Genomic DNA, 27,957 nt, shown 5'->3' on the forward strand with positions numbered 1-27,957 from the left:
GAAGTGAACAGCAAGAATGACAGAGAGAACGCACAAACATTTACCCCCCTGGTTGGTCGCACCCTCTTCCTCCATCCCCGGGACTGGACTCATCCCCCTTCCCTGGATGCCTGAAGCAGAAACTCCCAAAACCTATGAAGGGATCATAATGTACAAATGGAAGGTCATTATGCTACAGTTCTGGTGCCATTGGATCCGGCCGGGCCCCTGTTACGCTTGGACACCAAACACGGCTTCACTACCTGGTTTTACTAGCCGTCTTGCCTTTCTGCCCACCAGGCGTTCAGCCCGTTCTACAGATAATGTAACTGGTAGGTGGCTAGGATGTTCAATAACTCCATATTCTCCTTAAATCTCCTTATGAAATCCTATCTGACTGGACAAAACAGTTACACAGCTCGGGCTTCAAAGAAGGTCATCTTGTATGAGATTGCATACTAGCTAGTGTGGCTGGACAACCTGCTGAACTAGGTGTCTTGATACAGCTACACAAGATGAAGTCGAATTGTTAGCTGCCATTAAACTCCCCCCATATTCTTCCCCAAACTGCTGGATATACATACATCATAAGATGTACGAGTGTGTGAGTGTGTGTATTACACATACTGTATATGCAAGCATATACATGCTTACATAGTTGTGCACATGATTGGACCTGACACCCTTGATGTGTTTTTATATACAGTACAGATAAAAAGTTTGGACACTTTGAAGAACCTAGAATATAAGACATAATTTCAGTTGTTCCACACTTTTTTGTTAAGTATATAATTCCACATGTTAATTTATAGTTTTGGTGCCTTCAGTGTGAACGTACAATTCTCATAGTCATGAAAATACAGAAAAATCTTTAAATGAGAAGGTGTGTCCAAACTTTTGGTCTGTACTGTATGTCACACACAGATACACATATATGAGATGATATACTAACAACATATATCTTACACAGCTGGAGTACATGAATGGACATGACACAGCCACTGGATGCACGGAGATGATACACACGAGATGACAAACAGGTAGTATATATGGTACATGAATGAACATGTCATTGGCTGCTAGATGCACGGACAGGATATATATGATCTAAGCATACCCACACACATATATATGCGCACACAATGACATACAGACAGTACATACATGAATGGACATGACAGCTCACTGGATGCACGGACATTATATATATATATATATATATATATATATATATATATATATATATATATATATATACACTCACCGGCCACTTTATTAGGTACACCTGTCCAACTTCTTGTTAACACTTAATTTCTAATCAGCCAATCACATGGCGGCAACTCAGTGCATTTAGGCATGTAGACATGGTCAAGACAATCTCCTGCAGTTCAAACCGAGCATCAGTATGGGGAAGAAAGGTGATTTGAGTGCCTTTGAACGTGGCATGGTTGTTGGTGCCAGAAGGGCTGGTCTGAGTATTTCAGAAACTGCTGATCTACTGGGATTTTCACGCACAACCATCTCTAGGGTTTACAGAGAATGGTCCGAAAAAGAAAAAAAATCCAGTGAGCGGCAGTTCTGTGGGCGGAAATGCCTTGTTGATGCCAGAGGTCAGAGGAGAATGGGCAGACTGGTTCGAGCTGATAGAAAGGCAACAGTGACTCAAATCGCCACCCGTTACAACCAAGGTAGGCCTAAGAGCATCTCTGAACGCACAGTGCGTCGAACTTTGAGGCAGATGGGCTACAGCAGCAGAAGACCACACCGGGTACCACTCCTTTCAGCTAAGAACAGGAAACTGAGGCTACAATTTGTACAAGCTCATCGAAATTGGACAGTAGAAGATTGGAAAAACGTTGCTTGGTCTGATGAGTCTCGATTTCTGCTGCGACATTCGGATGGTAGGGTCAGAATTTGGCGTAAACAACATGAAAGCATGGATCCATCCTGCCTTGTATGGAGCATCTTTGGGATGTGCAGCCGACAAATCTGCGGCAACTGTGTGATGCCATCATGTCAATATGGACCAAAATCTCTGAGGAATGCTTCCAGCACCTTGTTGAATCTATGCCACGAAGAATTGAGGCAGTTCTGAAGACAAAAGGGGTCCAACCCGTTACTAGCATGGTGTACCTAATAAAGTGGCCGGTGAGTATGTATATATATATATATATATATATATATATATATATATATATATATATATATATATATATATATATATATATATATATATATATATATATATATATATATATATATATATATATATATATATGTGATCTATTGACACACACGCTATATACATGCACACACACAGTGGCGTATCCAGGGGGGCGCCAAACTGATCCTTTGCCCGGGTGCAGGAAAGGCTAGATACACCTCTGCACACACACAGGTGTCATACAGGCAGTACATACATTACGCTAGATGCACGGACATGATATATATGATCCATGTACACACACATATATATATGACACACACACACACATATATATATATATATGACACACACACACACATATATATATATATATATATATATATATATATGACACACACACACACACACACACACACACATATATATATATGACACACACACACACACATATATATATATATGACACACACACACACACATATATATATATGACACACACACACACACACACACACACACACACACATATATATATATATGACACACACACATATATATATGACACACACACATATATGACACACACACACACACACATATGACACACACACACACACACACATATATGACACACACACACACACACATACCGTATATACTCGAGTATAAGCCGAGATTTTCAGCCTAAATTTTTGGGCTGAAAGTGCCCCCTCGGCTTATACTCGAGTCATGATCGGTGGCGGGGTCGGCGGGTGAGGACTGTCATATACTCACCTGCTTCCGGGGCTCCTGGCGCCCCCCCTGCACGTCCCACGGTCTCCGGGTGCCGCAGCCTCTTCCCCTGAGCGGTCACGTGGGACCGCTCATTAGAGAAATGAATAGGCGGCTCCACCTCCCATAGGGGCGGAGCCGCCTATTCATTTCTCTAATGAAGCGGTGCCGGTGACCGCTGACAGAGGAAGAGGCTGCGGCACCGAAGACAGGCAGGGGGAAGGAGCAGGACGCCGGGAGCAGGTAAGTATGTCATATTTACCTGTCCTCGTTCCACACGCCGGGCGCTGTCTCCATCTTCCCGGCGTCTCTCCTCACTGACTGTGCAGGTCAGAGGGCGCGATGACGCATATAGTGTGCGCGCCGCCCTCTGCCTGATCAGTCAGTGCGGAGAGACGCCGGGAAGATGGCGCCGAGGAGCTGCAAGCAAGAAAGGTATGTGTTTTTTTTTTTTTATTGCAGCAGCAGCAGCACAGCTATGGGGCAATAATGGACGGTGCAGAGCACTATATGGCACAGCTATGGGGCAATGGTGCAGAGCACTATATGGCACAGCTATGGGGCAACGGTGCAGAGCACTATATGGCACAGCTATGGGGCAACGGTGCAGAGCACTATATGGCACAGCTATGGGGCAATGGTGCAGAGCACTATATGGCACAGCTATGGGGCAACGGTGCAGAGCACTATATGGCACAGCTATGGGGCAACGGTGCAGAGCACTATATGGCACAGCTATGGGGCAACGGTGCAGAGCAATATATGGCAGAGCTATGGTGCAACGGTGCAGAGCACTATATGGCAGAGCTATGGGGCAACGGTGCAGAGCACTATATGGCACAGCTATCTATGGGGCAACGGTGCAGAGCACTATATGGCAGAGCTATGGGGCAACGGTGCAGAGCAATATATGGCAGAGCTATGGGGCAACGGTGCAGAGCACTATATGGCAGAGCTATGGGGCAACGGTGCAGAGCACTATATGGCACAGCTATCTATGGGGCAACGGTGCAGAGCACTATATGGCAGAGCTATGGGGCAACGGTGCAGAGCAATATATGGCAGAGCTATGGGGCAACGGTGCAGAGCACTATATGGCAGAGCTATGGGGCAACGGTGCAGAGCACTATATGGCACAGCTATGGGGCAACGGTGCAGAGCACTATATGGCACAGCTATGGGGCAACGGTGCAGAGCACTATATGGCACAGCTATGGGGCAACGGTGCAGAGCACTATATGGCACAGCTATGGGGCAACGGTGCAGAGCACTATATGGCACAGCTATGGGGCAACGGTGCAGAGCACTATATGGCAGAGCTATGGGGCAACGGTGCAGAGCACTATATGGCACAGCTATGGGGCAACGGTGCAGAGCACTATATGGCACAGCTATGGGGCAACGGTGCAGAGCACTATATGGCATAGCTATGGGGCAACGGTGCAGAGCACTATATGGCACAGCTATGAGGCAACTGTGCAGAGCACTATATGGCACAGCTATGGGGCAACGGTGCAGAGCACTATATGGCACAGCTATGGGGCAACGGTGCAGAGCATTATATATATGGCACAGCTATCTATGGGGCAACGGTGCAGAGCATTGTATATATGGCACAGCTTTATGTGGAGCATCTATGGGGCCATAATGAACTGTGCAGAGCATTATATATGGCACAGCTGTATGTGGAGCATCTATGGGGCCATAATGAATGGTATGGAGCATCTATTTCTAATTTTGAAATTCACCGGTAGCTGCTGCATTTTCCACCCTAGGCTTATACTCGAGTCAATAAGTTTTCCCAGTTTTTTGTGGCAAAATTAGGGGGGTCGGCTTATACTCGGGTCGGCTTATACTCGAATATATACGGTATATATATGACACACACACACACACATATATATGACACACACACACACATACACACATATATGACACACACACACACATATATGACACACACACACACATATATATGACACACACACACACACACATATGACACACACACACACACATATATATGACACACACATATATGACACACACACACACACATATATATGACACACACACACACACATATATATGACACACACACACACACACATATATATGACACACACACACATATATGACACACACACACACACATATATATGACACACACACACACACACACATATATGACACACACACACACACACATATATGACACACACACATATATGACACACACACACACACATATATGACACACACACACACACATATATATGACACACACACACACACACACATATATGACACACACACACACATATATATGACACACACACACACACACATATATATGACACACACACACATATATATGACACACACACACACATATATATGACACACACACACACACACACATATATGACACACACACACACATATATGACACACACACACATATATGACACACACACACACATATGACACACACACACACATATATATATGACACACACACACACACACATATATATATGACACACACACACACACACATATATATATGACACACACACACACACACATATATATATGACACACACACACACACACACACACATGTGACACACATATAATATGACACACACACACATATATATATATGACACACACACACACACACACATATATGACACACACACACACACACACATATATATATGACACACACACACACACACACATATATATGACACACACACACACACACACATATATGACACACACCCACACACATATATGACACACACACACACACACATATATATATGACACACACATATATATATGACACACACACACACACACATATATATATGACACACACACACACACATGTGACACACATATAATATGACACACACACACACATATATATATATATATATATATATATATATATATATATGACACACACACATGTGACACACATATAATATCACACACATATATATATGACACACACACACACACATGTGACACACATATAATATGACACACACACACACACACATATATATATATATATATATATATGACACACACACATGTGACACACATATAATATCACACACACACACATATATATATGACACACACACACACACACATATATATATGACACACACACACACACACATATATATATGACACACACACACACACACACACACACACATGTGACACACATATAATATGACACACACACACATATATATATATGACACACACACACACACACACATATATGACACACACACACACACACACATATATATATGACACACACACACACACACATATATATGACACACACACACACACACACACACATATATGACACACACCCACACACATATATGACACACACACACACACACATATATATATGACACACACATATATATATGACACACACACACACACACATATATATATGACACACACACATGTGACACACATATAATATGACACACACACACACATATATATATATATATATATATATATATATGACACACACACATGTGACACACATATAATATCACACACATATATATATGACACACACACACACACATGTGACACACATATAATATGACACACACACACACACACATATATATATATATATATATGACACACACACATGTGACACACATATAATATCACACACACACACATATATATATGACACACACACACATATATATATGACACACACACACACACACATGTGACACACATAATATGACACACACACACATATAATATGACACACACACACACACACACACACACACACATGTGACACACATATAATATGACACACACACACACATATATATATGACACACACACACACACATGTGACACACATATAATATGACACACACATATATATATCACACACACACACATGACACACACAGTACAGTGTGTCGGGCTGAGGCGAGCAGCTGCCCGAGGAGATGCTACACGCCGGCCTCCTCCATCCCTCCCCGTCCCCAGCTGCACACATGACACGCTCCAGATGTTCGCTCACTGAGGAGACAGCACTTGAGCTACTTACCTGGAGCTGATGAGCGAGTAATCAGCCTCCGACCATCCCGGCAGAGCCCTGCGGGCACACCGGGTGCACAGCTGGTAAAGTCCGGGAAAGAAGAGGAATCCGGCGGCCACGACGTGCCACATCGTGCCCGCTACACCTCTGCTAATGCCCAAGTCCGGGAGCCGCCTGCCAACACCAGAGCCCGCCCACACTGACGTCACCACCAAGAGCACCGCCCTTGGGTACTATGTGACCACGCCCACACGCTGCCACTCACCGAGCGCCGGTTTGGGCCACGCCCGCTCACGGTGCACGTATCCGCGGAGCAGGTCTCCACTTCTGCCTGTGCCGTCCGTGTGTGCCGGTGCCGCAGACTCTCAGGGAATTCCAGTATAGAGAATAGAATTCAGAGCCCCGAGCACTCATGTCCCGACACAGGCGACAGTGTGTGGCAGGAGGGGCTTACCGTGGGTTTGCACATTACCTCTAGCTCCAAGTCATTTGCTAAAGGCACTGAAATTCTCATCCAGCGGTGTACCTGGGAATGAGGCCGGCGTCACACTTGGCGTAAGACAATACGCCACGTATTATACGTCCGTACTACGGCCGTAATACGGAGAAATGTTCCCAAAATAGTGATCCGTAGTCAGGGTGTTTCAGCGTACTTTGCGCATGGCATCCTCCGTATGTAATCCGTATGGCATCCGTACTGCGAGATTTTCGCGCAGGCTTGCAAAACCGACATCTAATGGATTTATGTGCTCAAATGTCCGTTAAAACATATATACAGTATATATATATATATATATATATATATATATATATATATATATATATATATATGTCATTGTGACACATATATATATATTCTGTATTTATATTTCATTCAGCGCGATATCTGTGAAAAGCCGGTAATTCAATTGCCGGCTTTTCATTTCTCCTGCACAAACCCGACAGGATATGAGACATGGTTTACATACAGTAAACCATCTCATATCCCCTTTTTTTTTGCATATTCCACACTACTAATGTTAGTAGTGTGTATGTGCAAAATTTCAGCGCTGTAGCTGCTAAAATAAAGGGTTAAATGGCGGAAAAAATTGGCGTGGGCTCCCGCGCAATTTTCTCCGCCAGAGCGGTAAAGCCAGTGACTGAGGGCAGATATTAATAGCCAGGAGAGGGTCCATGGTTATTGGCCCCCCCGTGGCTAAAAACATCTGCCCCCAGACACCCCAGAAAAGGCACATCTGGAAGATGCGCCTATCCTGGCACTTGGCCACTCTCTTCCCACTCCCTGTAGCGGTGGGATATGGGGTAATGAAGGGTTAATGCCACCTTGCTATTGGAAGGTGACATTAAGCCAGATTAATAATGGAGAGGCGTCAATTATGACACCTATCCATTATTAATCCAATTGTAGGAAAGGGTTAAAAAACACACACACACACACATGATTGAAAAGTATTTTAATGAAATAAACACAGCGGTTGTTGTAATAATTTATTGTTCTCTCAAATCCATTTGCAGTCCCTCGCTTGGCAACATAATAAACGCACAAGATACATACCTTCTGATGTACTGTCAGGTCCAACGATGTAATCCATCTGAAGGGGTTAACTAATATTACAGGCAGGAGCCCTGCTATAATGCAGCTGTGCTCCGTGCTTGTAATTCCCCTGCGAATGAATGAAATGTAGGTCATTGACCTACATTTCCTTCAGTCGCGGTGAGGCGCCCCCTGGTGGATGTTCTCATGAACTGCAGCCTGGGAACTTTTTCCCACGCTCCAGGTTATATGAGGACATCCACCAGGGGGCGCATCACCGCGACTGAAGGAAATGTAGGTCAATGACCTACATTTCATTCATTCGCAGGGGAATTACAAGCACGGAGCACAGCTGCATTATAGCAGGGCTCCTGCCTGTAATATTAGTTAACCCCTTCAGATGGATTACATCGTTGGACCTGACAGTACATCAGAAGGTATGTATCTTGTGCGTTTATTATGTTGCCAAGCGAGGGACTGCAAATGGATTTGAGAGAACAATAAATTATTACAACAACCGCTGTGTTAATTTCATTAAAATACTTTACAATCATGTGTGTGTGTGTTTTTTAACCCTTTCCTACAATTGGATTAATAATGGATAGGTGTCATAATTGACGCCTCTCCATAATTAATCTGGCTTAATGTCACCTTCCAATAGCAAGGTGGCATTAACCCTTCATTACCCCATATCCCACCGCTACAGGGAGTGGGAAGAGAGTGGCCAAGTGCCAGAATAGGCGCATCTTCCAGATGTGCCTTTTCTGGGGTGGCTGGGGGCAGATGTTTTTAGCCACGGGGGGGCCAATAACCATGGACCCTCTCCTGGCTATTAATATCTGCCCTCAGTCACTGGCTTTACCGCTCTGGCGGAGAAAATTGCGCGGGAGCCCACGCCAATTTTTTCCGCCATTTAACCCTTTATTTTAGCAGCTACAGCGCTGAAATTTTGCACATACACACTACTAACATTAGTAGTGTGGAATATGCAAAAAAAGGGGGATATGAGATGGTTTACTGTATGTAAACCATGTCTCATATCCTGTCGGGTTTGTGCAGGAGAAATGAAAAGCCGGCAATTGAATTACCGACTTTTCACTAACACCGCTGCGTATTTCTCGCAAGTCACACTGCTGGTCCGTGTGGAATCCGTATTTTTCTCGCCCCCATAGACTTTCATTGGCGATTTTTTTGCGCAGTACGCTGACAAACGCAGCATGCTGCGATTTTGTACGGCCGTAGAAAGCCGTATAATACTGAACCGTAATATACGGCTAATAGGAGCAGCCCCATTGAGAATAATTGTGCCGTATGTTATGCGAGTTTTACGGACGTAGTTTCTGCGCTCTTACGTCCGTAAAACTCGCCAGTGTGACGCCGGCCTAAAACACTGCCATACGGTGAGCGAATCCATGAGGCAGCTGCAAATTCCCGCCAGTGTCACCAGATATATGATGGCTGAACAGTGACATATGTCCAACTAGTAACACCACAGAAATATCTGTATAGATGGGCACCATACTGCTGTTACTACTGGGGAGAGAATGCGCCATACTGCTGTTACTACTGGGTAGCGAATGGGCCATACTGCTGTTACTACTGGGGAGAGAATAGGCCATACTGCTGTTACTGGGGAGAGAATGGGCCATACTGCTGTTACTGGGGAGAGAATGGGCCATACTGCTGCTACTACTGGGGAGAGAATGGGCCATACTGCTGTTACTACTGGGGAGAGAATGCGCCATACTGCTGTTACTACTGGGGAGAGGATGGGCCATACTGCTGTTACTACTGAGGAGAGAATGCTCCATACTGCTGTTACTACTGGGGAGAGAATGCGCCATACTGCTGTTACTACTGGGTAGCGAATGGGCCATACTGCTGTTACTGGGGAGAGAATGGGCCATACTGCTGCTACTACTGGGGAGAGAATGGGCCATACTGCTGCTACTACTGGGGAGAGAATAGGCCATACTGCTGTTACTACTGGGGAGAGAATGCGCCATACTGCTGTTACTACTGAGGGAGAGAATAGGCCATACTGCTGTTACTACTGGGGAGAGAATGCGCCATACTACTGTTACTACTGGGGGAGGGAATGGGCCATACTGCTGTTACTACTGGGGATAGAATAGGCCATACTGCTGTTACTACTGGAGAGATAATAGGCCATACTGCTGTTACTACTTGGGAGAGAATAGGCCATACTGCTGTTACTACTTGGGAGAGAATAGGCCATACTGCTGTTACTACTGGGGAGAGAATGGGCCATACTGCTGTTACTACTGGGGAGAGAATGCGCCATACTGCTGTTACTACTGGGGAGAGAATGGGCCATACTGCTGTTACTACTGGGGAGAGAATAGGCCATACTGCTGTTACTACTGGGGAGAGAATGCACCATACTGCTGTTACTACTGGGGGAGAGAATAGGCCATACTGCTGTTACTGGGGGAGAGAATGGGCCATACTGCTGTTACTACTGGGGGAGAGAATAGGCCATACTGCTGTTACTGGGGGAGAGAATAGGCCATACTGCCGTTACTGGGGGAGAGAATGCGCCATACTGCTGTTACTACTGGGGGAGGGAATGGGCCATACTGGTGTTACTACTGGGGAGAGAATGGGCCATACTGCTGTTACTACTGGGGAGAGAATGGGCCATACTGCTGTTACTGGGGAGAGAATGGGCCATACTGCTGCTACTACTGGGGAGAGAATGGGCCATACTGCTGCTACTACTGGGGAGAGAATGGGCCATACTGCTGTTACTACTGGGGGAGGGAATGGGCCATACTGCTGTTACTACTGGGGAGAGAATGCGCCATACTGCTGTTACTACTGGGGAGAGAATGGGCCATACTGCTGTTACTGGGGAGAGAAGGGCCATACTGCTGTTACTACTGGGGAGAGAATGTGCCATACTGCTGTTACTGGGGAGAGAATGGGCCATACTGCTGCTACTACTGGGGAGAGAATGCGCCATACTGCTGTTACTACTGGGGGAAGGAATGGGCCATACTGCTGTTACTACTGGGGAGAGAATGGGCCATACCGCTGTTACTACTGGGGAGAGAATGCGCCATACTGCTGTTACTACTGGGGAGAGAATGGGCCATACTGCTGTTACTACTGGGGAGAGAATAGGCCATACTGCTGTTACTACTGGGGAGAGAATGCGCCATACTGCTGTTACTACTGGGGGAGAGAATAGGCCATACTGATGTTACTGGGGGAGAGAATGGGCCATACTGCTGTTACTACTGGGGAGAGAATGCGCCATACTGCTGTTACTACTGGGGAGAGAATGGGCCATACTGCTGTTACTACTGGGGAGAGAATAGGCCATACTGCTGTTACTACTGGGGAGAGAATGCGCCATACTGCTGTTACTACTGGGGGAGAGAATAGGCCATACTGCTGTTACTGGTGGAGAGAATGGGCCATACTGCTGTTACTACTGGGGGAGGGAATGGGCCATACTGGTGTTACTACTGGGGAGAGAATGGGCCATACTGCTGTTACTACTGGGGAGAGAATGGGCCATACTGCTGTTACTGGGGAGAGAATGGGCCTTACTGCTGCTACTACTGGGGAGAGAATGGGCCATACTGCTGCTACTACTGGGGAGAGAATGGGTCATACTGCTGTTACTACTGGGGGAGCGAATGGGCCATACTGCTGTTACTACTGGGGAGAGAATGCACCATACTGCTGTTACTACTGGGGAGAGAATGGGCCATACTGCTGTTACTGGGGAGAGAATGGGCCATACTGCTGCTACTACTGGGGAGAGAATGCGCCATACTGCTGTTACTACTGGGGAGAGAATGGGCCATACTGCTGTTACTACTGGGGGAAGGAATGGGCCATACTGCTGTTACTACTGGGGAGAGAATGGGCCATACTGCTGTTACTACTGGGGAGAGAATGCGCCATACTGCTGTTACTACTGGGGAGAGAATGGGCCATACTGCTGTTACTACTGGGGAGAGAATAGGCCATACTGCTGTTACTACTGGGGAGAGAATGCACCATACTGCTGTTACTACTGGGGGAGAGAATAGGCCATACTGCTGTTACTGGGGGAGAGAATGGGCCATACTGCTGTTACTACTGGGGGAGAGAATAGGCCATACTGCTGTTACTGGGGGAGAGAATAGGCCATACTGCTGTTACTGTGGGAGAGAATGCGCCATACTGCTGTTACTACAGGGTGAGGGAATGGGCCATACTGGTGTTACTACTGGGGAGAGAATGGGCCATACTGCTGTTACTACTGGGGAGAGAATGGGCCATACTGCTGCTACTACTGGGGAGAGAATGGGCCATACTGCTGCTACTACTGGGGAGTGAATGGGCCATACTGCTGTTACTACTGGGGGAGGGAATGGGCCATACTGCTGTTACTACTGGGGAGAGAATGCGCCATACTGCTGTTACTACTGGGGAGAGAATGGGCCATACTGCTGTTACTGGGGAGAGAAGGGCCATACTGCTGCTACTACTGGGGAGAGTAAATATAGAAAAACTGACTGAACAGCCATCTAGTCTGAACTGGTGCATAACCAAAAAGTCTTACATAGCAAATAGATAATGGCTGCATTCAAGTTTATTGTGCTAAAGCAAGGAAATGTGCAATACATGAAATGTGAACAGCATAATGGCTTGTGAAATTTATGAAAAAACACATGAGATTTTTAGCACAAAATTTGGCCAAATGTTGTGAGCCCATTCACCAAACGTCAAGGTAATCTCAGATCGAATGGGTAACTAACCTGTCTGCCTAGTGTGAACACTTACCTATGGCTAATAAAATGGTAAAGCCTGTATTTATAGAGGAGGTTAGAACCAACTGTGTTTGGATGTAATTAAAATCACAGCATGGTGAAGGGCGGGGCGTTCAAGTCAGAAAAAGCAATACATAGTAAATATAGAAAAACTGACTGAACAGCCATCTAGTCTGAACTGGTGCATAACCAAAAAGTCTTACATAGCAAATAGATAATGGCTGCACTCAAGTTTATTGTGCTAAAGCAAGGAAATGTGCAATACATGAAATGTGAACAGCATAATGGCTTGTGAAATTTATGAAAAAACACATGAGATTTTTAGCACAAAATTTGGCCAAATGTTGTGAGCCCATTCACCAAACGTCAAGGTAATCTCAGATTGAATGGGTAACTAACCTGTCTGCCTAGTGTGAACACTTACCTATGGCTAATAAAATGGTAAAGCCTGTATTTATAGAGGAGGTTAGAACCAACTGTGTTTGGATGTAATTAAAATCACAGCATGGTGAAGGGCGGGGCGTTCAAGTCAGAAAAAGCAATACATAGTAAATATAGAAAAACTGACTGAACAGCCATCTAGTCTGAACTGGTGCATAACCAAAAAGTCTTACATAGCAAATAGATAGTGGCTGCACTCAAGTTTATTGTGCTAAAGCAAGGAAATGTGCAATACATGAAATGTGAACAGCATAATGGCTTGTGAAATTTATGAGATTACCTTGACGTTTGGTGAATGGGCTCACAACATTTGGCCAAATTTTGTGCTAAAAATCTCATGTGTTTTTTCATAAATTTCACAAGCCATTATGCTGTTCACATTTCATGTATTGCACATTTCCTTGCTTTAGCACAATAAACTTGAGTGCAGCCATTATCTATTTACTACTGGGGAGAGAATGTGCCATACTGCTGTTACTACTGGGGGAGGGAATGGGCCATACTGCTGTTACTACTGGGGAGAGTATGGCCCATTCCCTCCCCCAGTAGTAACAGCAGTATGGCGCATTCTCTCCCCAGTAGTAACAGCAGTATGGTCTATTCTCTCCCCCATTCTCTCCCCAGTAGTAACAGCAGTATGGCGCATTCTCTCCCCAGTAGTAACAGCAGTATGGCCTATTCTCTCCCCCAGTAACAGCAGTATGGCCCATTCTCTCCCCAGTAGTAACAGCAGTATGGCGCATTCTCTCCCCAGTAGTAACAGCAGTATGGCGCATTCTCTCCCCAGTAGTAGCAGCAGTATGGCCCATTCTCTCCCCAGTAGTAACAGCAGTATAGCCCATTCTCTCCCCAGTAGTAACAGCAGTAGGGCCTATTCTCTCCCCCAGTAAAAGCAGTATGGCCCATTCTCTCCCCTGTAGTAACAGCAGTATGGCCCATTCTCTCCCCAGTAGTAACAGCAGTATGGCACATTCTCTCCCCCAGTAACAGCAGTATGGCCCATTCTCTCCCCAGTAGTAACAGCAGTATGGCGCATTCTCTCCCCAGTAACAGCAGTATGGCCCATTCTCTCCCCAGTAGTAACAGCAGTATGGCGCATTCTCTCCCCAGTAGTAACAGCAGTATGGCCTATTCTCTCCCCCAGTAACAGCAGTATGGCCCATTCTCTCCCCAGTAGTAACAGCAGTATGGCGTTACTACAGGGGAGAGAATGGGCCATACTGCTTTTACTGGGGGAGAGAATAGGCCCTACTGCTGTTACTACTGGGGAGAGAATGGGCCATACTGCTGTTACTGGGGGAGAGAATAGACCATACTGCTGTTACTACTGGGGAGAGAATGCGCCATACTGCTGTTACTACTGGGGGAGGGAATGGGCCATACTGCTACTGGGGGAGGGAATGGGCCATACTGCTGTTACTACTGGGGAGAGAATGGGCCATACTGCTGTTACTACTGGGGAGAGAATGCGCCATACTGCTGATACTACTGGGGAGAGAATGGGCCATACTGCTGTTACTACTGGGGAGAGAATGGGCTATACTGCTGTTACTACTGGGGAGAGAAATGCACCATACTGCTGTTACTACTGGGGAGAGAATGCGCCATACTGCTGTTACTACTGGGCAGAGAATAGGCCATACTGCTGTTACTACTGGGGAGAGACTAGGCCATACTGCTGTTACTACTGGGGAGAGAATGGGCCATACTGCTGTTACTACTGGGGAGAGAATGGGCTATACTGCTGTTACTACTGGGGAGAGAATGGGCCATACTGCTGCTACTACTAAGGAGAGAATAGGCCATACTGCTGTTACTACTGGGGAGAAAATAGGCCATACTGCTGTTACTACTGGGGAGAGAATAGGCCATACTGCTGTTACTACTGGGGAGAGAATGGGTCATACTGCTGCTACTACTGGGGAGAGAATAGGCCATACTGCTGTTACTACTGGGGAGAGAATAGGCCATACTGCTGTTACTACTGGGGAGAGAATGGGCCATACTGCTGTTACTACTGGGGAGAGAATGGGCTATACTGCTGTTACTACTGGGGAGAGAATGGGCCATACTGCTGCTACTACTGGGGAGAGAATAGGCCATTCTGCTGTTACTACTGGAGAGATAATAGGCCATACTGCTGTTACTACTTGGGAGAGAATAGGCCATACTGCTGTTACTACTTGGGAGAGAATAGGCCATACTGCTGTTACTACTGGGGAGAGAATAGGCCATACTGCTGTTACTAGTGGGGAGAGAATAGGCCATACTGCTGTTACTACTGGGGAGAGAATAGGCCATACTGCTGTTACTACTGGGGAAAGAATAGGCTATACTGCTGCTACTACTGGGGAGAGGATGGGCCATACTGCTGTTACTACTGGGGAGAGAATAGGCCATACTGCTGTTACTACTGGGGAGAGAATAGGCCATACTGCTGTTACTACTAGGAGAAAATAGGCCATACTGCTGTTACTATTGGGGAGATAATAGGCCATACTGCTGTTACTACTGGAGAGAGAAAAGGCCATACTGCTGTTACTACTGGGGAAAGAATGGGCCATACTTCTATTACTCTGGAAGAAAAGAATGTGTCACACTGCTGTTTCTACTGGGGAAAGACTTGGCCAAACTGCTGTTACTTGTCACGGGTGTACCGCGACAGAGAGGAGCCAGAAGACCGCAGTATCTGATTTCTCCTAGAAGTACTTCACCTTCATATTAAAGGTGTAAATTTCTTTTAGCAGTGCAGGGAATAATGTGCTCAGTTTAGAGCTCCTGGAGAGTTTAGGCACTCAGCTATGCACTGATAGCCATTTCCATCTCCTATATAATCTGGGCCCTGGCTAGCACTCATTGTCAGAGTTGGCTTTTGCTGCATGGCTGTAGGTTGTTTGTGGTGGTTATTGGAGTAGGCGGTTGGTGGATTTATCTTTGATTGTTGCTAGATTTTGAGTGTGTGATTATTATTTTTTTCTTCTACTTTGGTTTAATCCCATCCTCCACTCCCCGATGCAGCCCTCTGTTATTTGTGTGTATGTTTGGTATTTTTCATTGCCCCTGTTCATATTACCTTGTTAGTCCTGTTCGTTTATTACGGTACACTACAACTCCCCTCTTCCCTGGGTGGGGGAAGGGTACAGACTGAGGGCGGATTCAGTAGCTAAGACAAGGTACGTGGCCCCGGCATCTTCACCATCAAAAGGAATCTGGGAAGCAGGTCGACCCCAGTGTTAGGGACAGGGAAGGAGCCCCGTGGTCCCGGGACACCCGAAAACAGAGTCGTAACATTACTACTGAGTTAAAGAATGGACCATACTGCTGTTATTATTGGGGAAAGAATGGGACATACTGCTGCTACAACTGGGGGAAATAATGGGCCATCTTCTGTTACAACTGGGGGAAATAATGGGCCATCTTCTGTTACAACTGGGGGAAATAATGGGCCATACTGCTGTTACTACTGAGGGAAAGAATGGACCATGCTGCTTTTACTACTGACAAAAAAATGGAGTAAACTGCTCTTACAATGAGGCAAAGAATGGACCATATTGCTTTTACTACTGGGGAAAGGATGGGCCATACTGACGATTCTACAGGGCTAAGGCTGGTTTCACACTTGCGTTTGGCTGGTCTGCGTATGGCTGAGTACATTCTCCGTTAAGCTCCGCCTACTTCCGCATGCATCCTGCATAACTATCTTTACCGCACAGGAACACAACTTTTTGTCAGCGGGCACATCAAAACGCCGCATGCAGACGCATCTGCATACAACGCATATCCCTGCATACCCAATGTTAAAGATAGGGACGCAAGATGCATGCAAAAGTAGGCGGAGCTTAATAGAGGATGTACGCAGCCATAAGCAGACAAAGCCAAACACAAGTGTGAAACCAGCCTAAGAATGGGACCGGGCTGCTGTTACTATTGAGTAAAGAATGGGACCCTGTTCTTGTTGTTAATGGGGAAAGAATTAGGACATACTGCTTTTAACCCCTTCATGACCCAGCCTATTTTGACCTTAATGACCTGACCGTTTTTTACAATTCTGACCAGTGTCCCTTTATGAGGTAATAACTCAGGAACGCTTCAACGGATCCTTGCGGTTCTGAGACTGTTTTTTTCGTGACATATTGGGCTTCATGTTAGTGGTAAATTTAGGTCGATAATTTTTGCGTTTATTTGTGAAAAAAATTGAAATTTGGCTAAAATTTAGAAAATTTCGCAATTTTCAAATTTTGAATTTTTATTCTGGTAAACGAGAAAGTTATGTGACACAAAATAGTTAATAAATAACATTACCCACATGTCTACTTTATATCAGCACAATTTTTGAAAAAAAAATTTTCCTAAGAAGTTATAAGGGTTAAAATTTGACCAGCAATTTCTCATTTTTACAACAAAATTTACAAAACCATTGTTTTTAGGGACCACCTCACATTTGAAGTCAGTTTCAGGGATCTATATGGCTGAAAATACCCAAAAGTGACACCATTCTAAAAACTGCACCCCTTAAGGTGCTCAAAACCACATTCAAGAAGTTTATTAACCCTTCAGGTGCTTCACAGCAGCAGAAGCAACATGGAAGGAAAAAATTAACATTTTACTTAGTCACAAAAATGATCTTTTAGCAACAATTTTTTTATTTTCCCGAGGGTAAAAAGAGAAACTGGACCCCAAAAGTTATTGTACAATTTGTCCTGAGTACGCCGATACCCCATATGTGGGGAGGAACCACTGTTTGGGCGCACAACAGGGCTCGGAAGGGAAGGAGCGCCATTTGACTATTTCAATGAAAAATTGGTTCCAATCTTTAGCGGACACCATGTCGCATTTGGAGAGCCCCTGTGTGCATAAACATTGGAGCTCCCCCATAAGTGACCACATTTTGGAAACTAGACCCCCCCAAGGAACTTATCTAGATGCATAGTGAGCAATTTGAACCCCCAGGTGCTTCACAAATTGATCCGTAAAAATGAAAAAGTACTTTTTTTTCACAAAAAAATTCTTTTAGCCTCAATTTTTTCATTTTCACATGGGCAACAGGATAAAATGGATCCTAAGATGTGTTGGGCAATTTTTCCTGAGTACACCGATACCTCCTATGTGGTCACAAACCACTGTTTGTGCACACGGCAAGGCTCGGAAGGGTAAGAGCGCCATTTGACTTTTGAATGAAAAATTGGCTCCAATCGTTAGCGGACACCATGTCGCGTTTGGAGAGCCCCTGTGTGCCTAAACATTGGAGCTCCCCCACATGTGACCCCATTTTGGAAACTAGACGCCCAAAGGAACTTAGATAGATGCATAGTGAGCACTTTGAACCCCCAGGTGCTTCACAAATTGATTCGTAAAAATGAAAAAGTACTTTTTTTCACAAAAAAATTTCTTTTAGCCTCAATTTGTTCATTTCCACATGAGCAACAGGATAAAATAGATCCGAAAATTTATTGGGCAATTTCTCCTGAGTACACCGATACCTCACATGTGGGGGTAAACCACAGGGCTTGGAAGGGAAGGAGCGCCATTTGACTTTTTGAATGAAAAATTAGCTCCAATCGTTAGCAGACACCATGTCGCGTTTGGAGAGCCCCTGTGTGCCTAAACCTTGGAGCTCCCCCACATGTGACCCCATTTTGGAAACTAGACCTCCCGTAGAACTAATCTAGATGTGCAGTGACCACTTTAAACCCCCAAGTGCTTCACAGAAGTTTATAACGCAGAGCCGTGAAAATAAAAAAATCATTTTTCTTTCCTCAAAAATTATTTTTTAGCCCGCAATTTTTTATTTTCACAATAGTAACAGGAGAAATTGGACCTGAAAAGTTGTTGTCCAGTTTGTCCTGAGTACGCTGATACCCCATATGTGGGGGGGAACCACTGTTTGGGCACACGTCGGGCCTCGGAAAGGAAGTAGTGATGTTTTGGAATGCAGACTTTGATGGAATGGTCTGCGGGCATCATGTTACGTTTGCAGAGCCCCTGACAGGGCCGGACTGGCCATAGGGCAGTTCTGGCAAATGCCAGAAGGGCCGGTGGCAGTAGTGGGCCGCTCGAGTGTGCCGCTGTCGGCACACTCTCCCCGCTGTCGGCGCACTACTGGCCCCGCATTCAACTATACCGGCGTCATAGATGCCGGTACAGTTGAATGCAATGATGGAGGAGAGAGCGTCTGCTGACGCCCCCTCTCCCATCATTCCCCGCTCTGCCTGCCGCTGACACTGCGGGTGCACGATGACGTCATATCATCGCGCACCGGCTGTGTGACCGGGCGGGCAGACTGCGACTGCTGAGACCAGAGCCAGAGCAGCGCGGGGCAGGAGGAAAGGTGAGTAGAGTGTTGTTTTTTTTTTATCAATGAGTGATGACTGGATTGTGGAGCTATTGGGGGAAGGGGGGGGGGCTGTGCTGCATTCCATTCTATGGGCCTCTGCTGCATTATATTCTATGGGGCTGGCTGCATTCCATTCTATGGGCCTCTGCTGCATTATATTCTATGGGGCTGGCTGCATTCCATTCTATGGGCCTCTGCTGCATTATATTCTATGGGGCTGGCTGCATTCCATTCTATGGGCCTCTGCTGCATTATATTCTATGGGGCTGGCTGCATTCCATTCTATGGGCCTCTGCTGCATTATATTCTATGGGGCTGGCTGCATTCCATTCTATGGGCCTCTGCTGCATTATATTCTATGGGGCTGTGCTGCATTCCATTCTATGGGCCTCTGCTGCATTATATTCTATGGGGCTGGCTGCATTCCATTCTATGGGCCTCTGCTGCATTATATTCTATGGGGCTGGCTGCATTCCATTCTATGGGCCTCTGCTGCATTATATTCTATGGGGCTGGCTGCATTCCATTCTATGGGCCTCTGCTGCATTATACTCTATGGGGCTGTGCTGCATTCCATTCTATGGGCCTCTGCTGCATTATATTCTATGGGGCTGGCTGCATTCCATTCTATGGGCCTCTGCTGCATTATATTCTATGGGGCTGGCTGCATTCCATTCTATGGGCCTCTGCTGCATTATATTCTATGGGGCTGGCTGCATTCCATTCTATGGGCCACTGCTGCATTATATTCTATGGGGCTGGCTGCATTCCATTCTATGGGCCTCTGCTGCATTATATTCTATAGGGCTGGCTGCATTCCATTCTATGGGCCTCTGCTCCATTATATTCTATGGGGCTGGCTGCATTCCATTCTATGGGCCTCTGCTGCATTATATTCTATGGGGCTGGCTGCATTCCATTCTATGGGCCACTGCTGCATTATATTCTATGGGGCTGGCTGCATTCCATTCTATGGGCCTCTGCTGCATTATATTCTATGGGGCTGGCTGCATTCCATTCTATGGGCCTCTGCTGCATTATATTCTATGGGGCTGTGCTGCATTCCATTCTATGGGCCTGTGCTGCATTCCATTCTATGGGCCTGTGCTGCATTATATTCTATGTACAAATAAACACCGTGTGCACTGCTATGTATTGGTGCAGAGACTAGGTTCCCAAGCCGTATAGTAAATTGTAAAAAAGTCTCGCACTCAACTTAAATCTGATAGATTTATTGGTCCAGTGCTACCTTAGTACCAATAAATCTATCAGATTTAAGTTGAGTGCGAGACTTTTTTACAATTTACAATGCATTATATTCTATGGGCCTGTGCTGCATTATATTCTATGGGGCTGTGCTGCATTATATTCTATGGGCCTGTGCTGCATTGTATTCTATGGGCCTGTGCTGCATTCCATTCTATGGGCCTGTGCTGCATTCCATTCTATGGGCCTGTGCTGCATTCCATTCTATGGGCCTGTGCTGCATTATATTCTATGGGGCTGTGCTGCATTCCATTCTATGGGCCTGTGCTGCATTATATTCTATGGGCCTGTGCTGCATTATATTCTATGGGCCTGTGCTGCATTATATTCTATGGGCCTGTGCTGCATTATATTCTATGGGGCTGTGCTGCATTCCATTCTATGGGCCTGTGCTGCATTATATTGTATGGGGGCTGTGCTGCATTACATTCTATGGGGCTGTGCTGCATTACATTCTATGGGGCTGTGCTGCATTATATTGTATGGGGGCTGTGCTGCATTATATTCTATGGGGGCTGTGCTGCATTATATTGTATGGTGGCTGGCTGCATTACATTCTATGGTGGCTGGCTGCATTACATTCTATGGGGGCTGTGCTGCATTACATTCTATGGGGGCTGTGCTGCATTACATTCTATGGGGGCTGTGCAGCATTACATTCTATGGGGCTGTACTGTATTATAGTCTATGGGGGCTGGCTATATTACATTCTATGGGGGCTGTGCTGTATTACATTATATGGGGGCTGTGCAGCATTACATTCTATGGGGCTGTGCTGTATTATAGTCTATGGGGGCTGGCTGTATTACATTCTATGGGGGCTGGCTGTATTACATTCTATGGGGCTGTGCTGCATTACATTCTATGGGGGCTGTGCTGCATTACATTCTATGGGGGCTGTGCTGCATTACATTCTATGGGGGCTGTGCAGCATTACATTCTATGGGGCTGTGCTGTATTATAGTCTATGGGGGCTGGCTGTATTACATTCTATGGGGGCTGTGCTGTATTACATTCTATGGGGGCTGAGCTGTAATGCTGGATACAGCTGTAATTATATGTTATATAGTCGTGTTACACTCCCCTCACTTCTTGTAGCCTACAAGTGTACAAAGATATTATACAGTCACCATGTGACAAGTGGGCCTGTGTGACTTCAAATGCCAGGGCTGAATTTTAGTCCCAGTCCGGCCCTGGCCCCTGATGTGCCTAAACAGTAGAAACCCCCCACAAGTGACCCCATTTTGGAAACTAGACCCCCAAGGAACTCATCTAGATGTGTGGTGAGCACTTTGAACCTCCAAGTGCTTCACAGAAGTTTATAACGCAGAGCTGTGAAAATAAAAAAATAATTTTTCATTCCTCAAAAATTATGTTTTAGCAAGAAATTTTTTATTTTTGCAAGGGTAACAGGAGAAATTGGACCCCAATAGTTGTTGTCCAGTTTGTCCTGAGTACGCTGGTACCCCATATGTGGGGGTAAACCACTGTTTGGGCACACGTCGGGGCTCGGAAGGGAAGCAGTGACGTTTTGAAATGCAGACTTTGATGGAATGGTCTGCGGGTGTCACGTTGCATTTGCAGAGCCCTTGATGTGCCTAAACAGTAGAAACCCCCCACAAGTGACCCCATTTTAGAAACTAGACCCCCCAAGGAACTTATCTAGATGTGTGGTGAGCACTTTGAACCCCCAAGTGCTTCACAGAAGTTTATAACGCAGAGCCGTGAAAATAAAAAATAATTTTTCATTACTCAAAAATTATGTTTTAGCAAGCAATTTTTTATTTTTGCAAGGGTAACAGGAGAAATTGGACCCTAATAATTGTTGCCCAGTTTGTCTTGAGTATGTTGGTACCCCATATGTGGGGGTAAACCACTGTTTGGGCGCACGTTGGGGCTCGGAAGGGAGGGAGCACCATTTGACTTTTTGAACGCAAGATTGGCTGGAATCAATGGTGGCGCCATGTTGCGTTTGGAGAACCCTGATGTGCCTAAACAGTGGAAACCCCTCAATTCTAACTCCAACACTAACCCCAACACACCCCAAACCCTAATCCCAACTGTAGATATAACCCTAATCACAACCCTAACCCCAACACACCCCTAACCACAACTCTAACCCCATCACACCCCTAACCACAACCCTAACCCCAACACACCCCTAACCCTAATCCCACCCCAGCCCTAATTCCAACCCTAACTCTAATTCCAACTCTAACCCTAAGGCTATGTGCCCACATTGCAGATTCGTGTGAGATTTTTCGGCACCATTTTTGAAAAATCCACAGGTAAAAGGCACTGCGTTTTACCTGCGGACTTACCGCGGATTTCCAGTGTTTTTTGTGCGGATTTCACCTGCGGATTCCTATTGAGGAACAGGTGTAAAACGGAATCCGCACAAAGAATTGACATGCTCCGGAGAATACAACACAGCATTTCCGCGTGGTATTTTCCGCACCATGGGCACAGCGGATTTGGTTTTCCATAGGTTTACATGGTACTGTAAACCTGATGGAAAACTGCTACGAATCCGCAGCGGCCAATCTGCTGCGGATCCGCATTCAAATCCGCACCATGTGCACATAGACTAATTCTAACCCTAGCTCTAGTTCTAACCCTAATTCTAACCCTAGCCCTAACCCTAGCCCTAACCCTAACCCTAGTGGGGGAAGAAAAAAAAAATATTTTCTTTATTTTATTATTGTCCCTACCTATGGGGGTGATAAAGGGGGGTTCATTTACAATTTTTTTTTATTTGATCACTGTAATATGTTTTATCACAGTGATCAAAATGTACCTGGAACGAATCTGCCGACCGGCAGATTCGGCAGGCGCACTGCCATTTTGGAAGATGGCGGCGCCCATGAAGAAGAGGGACGGTCACCGGGAAGCTTGGTAAGTATGAGGGGGGAGATCAGAGCACGGAGGGATCGGAGCACGAGGGGGTGGATCGGAGCACGGGGGGAGCGGACAGGAGGACGGGGGAGCGGACAGGAGGACGGAGGGGAGCGGACCACAGTACGGGGCAGAAAGGAGGACTGGGGAGGAGATCGGTGGCAGTGGCGGGGGGCAGATCAGGGTTTCCAGCCATGGCCGATGATATTGCAGCATCGGCCATGGCTGGATTGTAATATTTCACCACTTTTCATAGGTGAAATATTACAAATTGCTCTGATTGGCTGTTTCACTTTTAACAGCCAATCAGAGCGATCGTAGCCACGGGGGGGGGGGGGGCGAAGCCACCCCCCCCCCTCTGGGCTGAAGTACCACTCCCCCTGTCCCTGCAGGTCGGGTGAAATTGGAGTTAACCCTTTCACCCGATCTGCAGGGACGCGATCCCTCCATGACGCCACATAGGCGTCACAGGTCGGGAAGGGGTTAATACTGGTGGACATATTGAGGACATTGCAGCACCCCAGGTGGCCGGCTGCTGCAGTGATCTTGCCTTTCCTTCGGGGAGAGTAATGTCATACTCAGAGGCAATGGAGTTCTCTTCACCAGGTAACACTTCCGTTGTTTAGTATCCGTCACAATGCGTCTTTTGGGCAAAAAACGCATCCTGCAAATGTGCCTGTAGGATGCGTTTTTTCCCATAGACTTGTATTGCCGACGGATCGCAATGTATGGCCTCACGTCGCGTCCGTCGTGCACTGGTTGCGTCGGGTTTTGGCGGCCCGTCGTCTGGGAAAAACGTTCAAGGGAATGTTTCTCTGTACGTTGCATCCAGTTTTTAATACTGCGCTTGCGCAGCAGGAAATATCGCTCTCACTCTCTTCCTCACCCAGAATTCTGACGGAAATGTGAAAGAGAATAAGAATACAGGGGCGCTTCACTGCTATAAGTGGTGCTCAGGAGAAAATAAGTCCAAGTAATAGAGAAACTCCGGCACACAAGAGAATATAATTGTGAAAAATTTATTGCAAAGTCAATTCAAAAGGTCAAATTCCAAAGAAAAAAAATTTTTGTTGAAGTTTCTTACAGACACATATTAAATTCAACGTTTCGGCTATTTTGCCTTTGTCAAGAAATGTCTGTTATCTGTAATATATGTAAACATCATTATATTGACATTTGATTTGTAAAAAATCCTTTACATATAAAGTTATAGTGTGAGACATATAGCTAGAGGCAAGGAAAGGATAGAAAATGTATGCAATATGTGTATTTAGATACCCAATAATAATCATACATCCCGTGTATTTAATTGTGACAGAGACCACAATGGGAAAGACCTGTTATAAATAAAGATCATAATGAGTGGTACAAAACGGGTGTATACCCCATAAGTAAAAAGAATAAATATAATACTTTACTTGTATTTACTCCGTTTTAGGAGAAAGAAAATCAGTCACACTGTGGAGTAAAAAAACTATGAGAAGTGGTCCGTGCCACTGGTATGATCTGAGAGAAAAGATACACGAAATGTCATAATAAAGTTACCTGGTGCTCTTAGCCAAAAAGAGTGCCCATATGGTAAGGGCTGCGGGGTCCGTGAAGACACGTGGGCAGTGGATCAGTGGTGAGTCTGATGGGAGAAGATGCGATGTGTCGACTTTTATATATTTCCGGTGTTGGAAGACTTCTGGTGGGAAAGAAGATTGATGCGCTAAAACGCATGTGCCGTACGAAAAAAAACAAATCCCATAATAAGGAGCCGAAGTCCACTTAGTGCGCCTGCGTAGATGCATCGTAAGAAGTCCGGAAGGAGCCGAGGAATCTCTAACAAAAAGCGGTGTAGTGTGCGCATGCGTCATGCGATAATACTCCGGAAAGGGCCAACAGACTCAGCGATAGATAGAGTAATAGGTGCGCGTGTGTAGTCTTATCTTGGATCGCCGCCTGCGTGCTGTAAAGATAGTAATAAGAAAATTAATAATCTATACGAAAATATCTTCTTTCATATCGCCGCTATAATAAAATAAAGATCTATATAATAGGAATCCTATAGGTATACACTCATATATATATATATATATATATTCAAGAGGTCTAAATATATTGTTTAAAGTGTCACATGGCTAAACAAGAATCTAAAGTTTATGATGTTAACTGGGTAAGGAAATAGTGATGATGGAGTCCATAGAGTAAGGAAGAGTGTTAGTATCGAGGAACCATGGTCTCAATAGAGAATATGAAATTTCATATTAAATGGTTCGATACTAACACTCTTCCTTACTCTATGGACTCCATCATCACTATTTCCTTACCCAGTTAACATCATAAACTTTAGATTCTTGTTTAGCCATGTGACACTTTAAACAATATATTTAGACCTCTTGCATATATATATATATATGAGTGTATACCTATAGGATTCCTATTATATAGATCTTTATTTTATTATAGCAGCGATATGAAAGAAGATATTTTCGTATAGATTATTAATTTTCTTATTACAATCTTTACAGCACGCAGGTGGCGATCCAAGATAAGACTACGCACGCGCACCTATTACTCTATCTATGGCTGAGTCTGTTGGCCCTTTCCGGAGTATTATCGCATGACGCATGTGGAGCGCCCCCACACCGCCGCAGGGCCTAGGGGTACCCGACACCGGGCCTCTGGGTCTCAGTCCTGGGGTTGTCACGGTGGCTAGACCCGGTCCGTGGCCCTGTCTGTCAGTGGGGGACGTCCAGTAGAATAAGTGATGATGATGGTGCAGTTGTGGGGTGCAGGTCGCGGTAAATAACGAGGACACCAGGTTGCAGTCTCTTTACCTCTTTACTGGAGATCTCTGAGTCCTCAGTCCAGAATACGGTTCACCAAGCTGCGCAAGTCCGGCCGGTCCAATGGCACCTCCAGAGTTCTCTTCACAGGTGGAAATCGGTGCCTTCCTACTTAGCGCTATGTGTTGTAGTCCTTCCCTGCTGTGCTTACGGAAAGTACCCCACAACTGTTGTGTCTGTTTCTTAAGTTCCCTCACAACTCGATTAAATGATGTTCTTCTAATCGTCCGTCCCTTCCTGATGTTACAGTTAGAACGGCACCCGTTTGTCGGGTAGGCCTGGAGTTCTTCCGGGACCCTAGAGACGCCCCTCTCCCGCAATTGCCTCCCAAGACTTCATAGGTGATATGTGTTAGACAGCCCGCCTTAGACTGACTGTCCTGCCGCTGTTTAGAGTATTGCTTGAAGCTGAATGTTATAATACTCCCTCGGCGTTCCGGCCACCGGTAGTGCGCCTCAGTAGGGTGTTGCTCCGGTCTTACAGCACGACCCCTACTGGAATTCTCCTATCGCTTGATCTCGTTTCTCACTCAGCACAATCTATCTCGCTTCTAGTCCTTTCTTGGGCCCCGCCGCTTCCCGGAGCTGGCGCGGACCCGTTACGTTCTTTCCAATGCCAAGCCTCTGTCAGGATCCCACCCCTGACAGAGACCCTACTGTCTCTTCCTCCACAACACCCTCTGCCACTAGGTGTTGCTTCGTCCAATCCAGTCAGCTTTCTGATCTAACTTCCTGCCTGACCCCCAGTTTACCCACTATGGTGGGGAGTGGCCTAATGAATAGAACCCTTAGCTCCCCCCGGAGGCCCGGCTGTGAAATGTATT

General features: G+C 45.7%; 1 protein-coding gene across 1 annotated transcript in view; it reads right to left on the reverse strand.

Annotated features, from left to right (window-relative positions):
• TLCD3A (TLC domain containing 3A) overlaps window positions 1-7,241 on the reverse strand; it is an 83,936-nt gene extending 76,695 nt beyond the window's left edge. The window contains exon 1 of the mRNA XM_077296373.1: window positions 7,053-7,241. Within this exon, the coding sequence (XP_077152488.1) occupies window positions 7,053-7,174 (122 nt within the window). The 5' untranslated portion in view covers window positions 7,175-7,241. The remainder of the gene's footprint in view (window positions 1-7,052) is intronic.
• Window positions 7,242-27,957: the final 20,716 nt, after the last annotated feature.

The sequence above is a fragment of the Ranitomeya variabilis genome, chromosome 3, assembly GCF_051348905.1.
Source record: "Ranitomeya variabilis isolate aRanVar5 chromosome 3, aRanVar5.hap1, whole genome shotgun sequence".
Classification (NCBI taxonomy): domain Eukaryota; kingdom Metazoa; phylum Chordata; class Amphibia; order Anura; family Dendrobatidae; genus Ranitomeya; species Ranitomeya variabilis.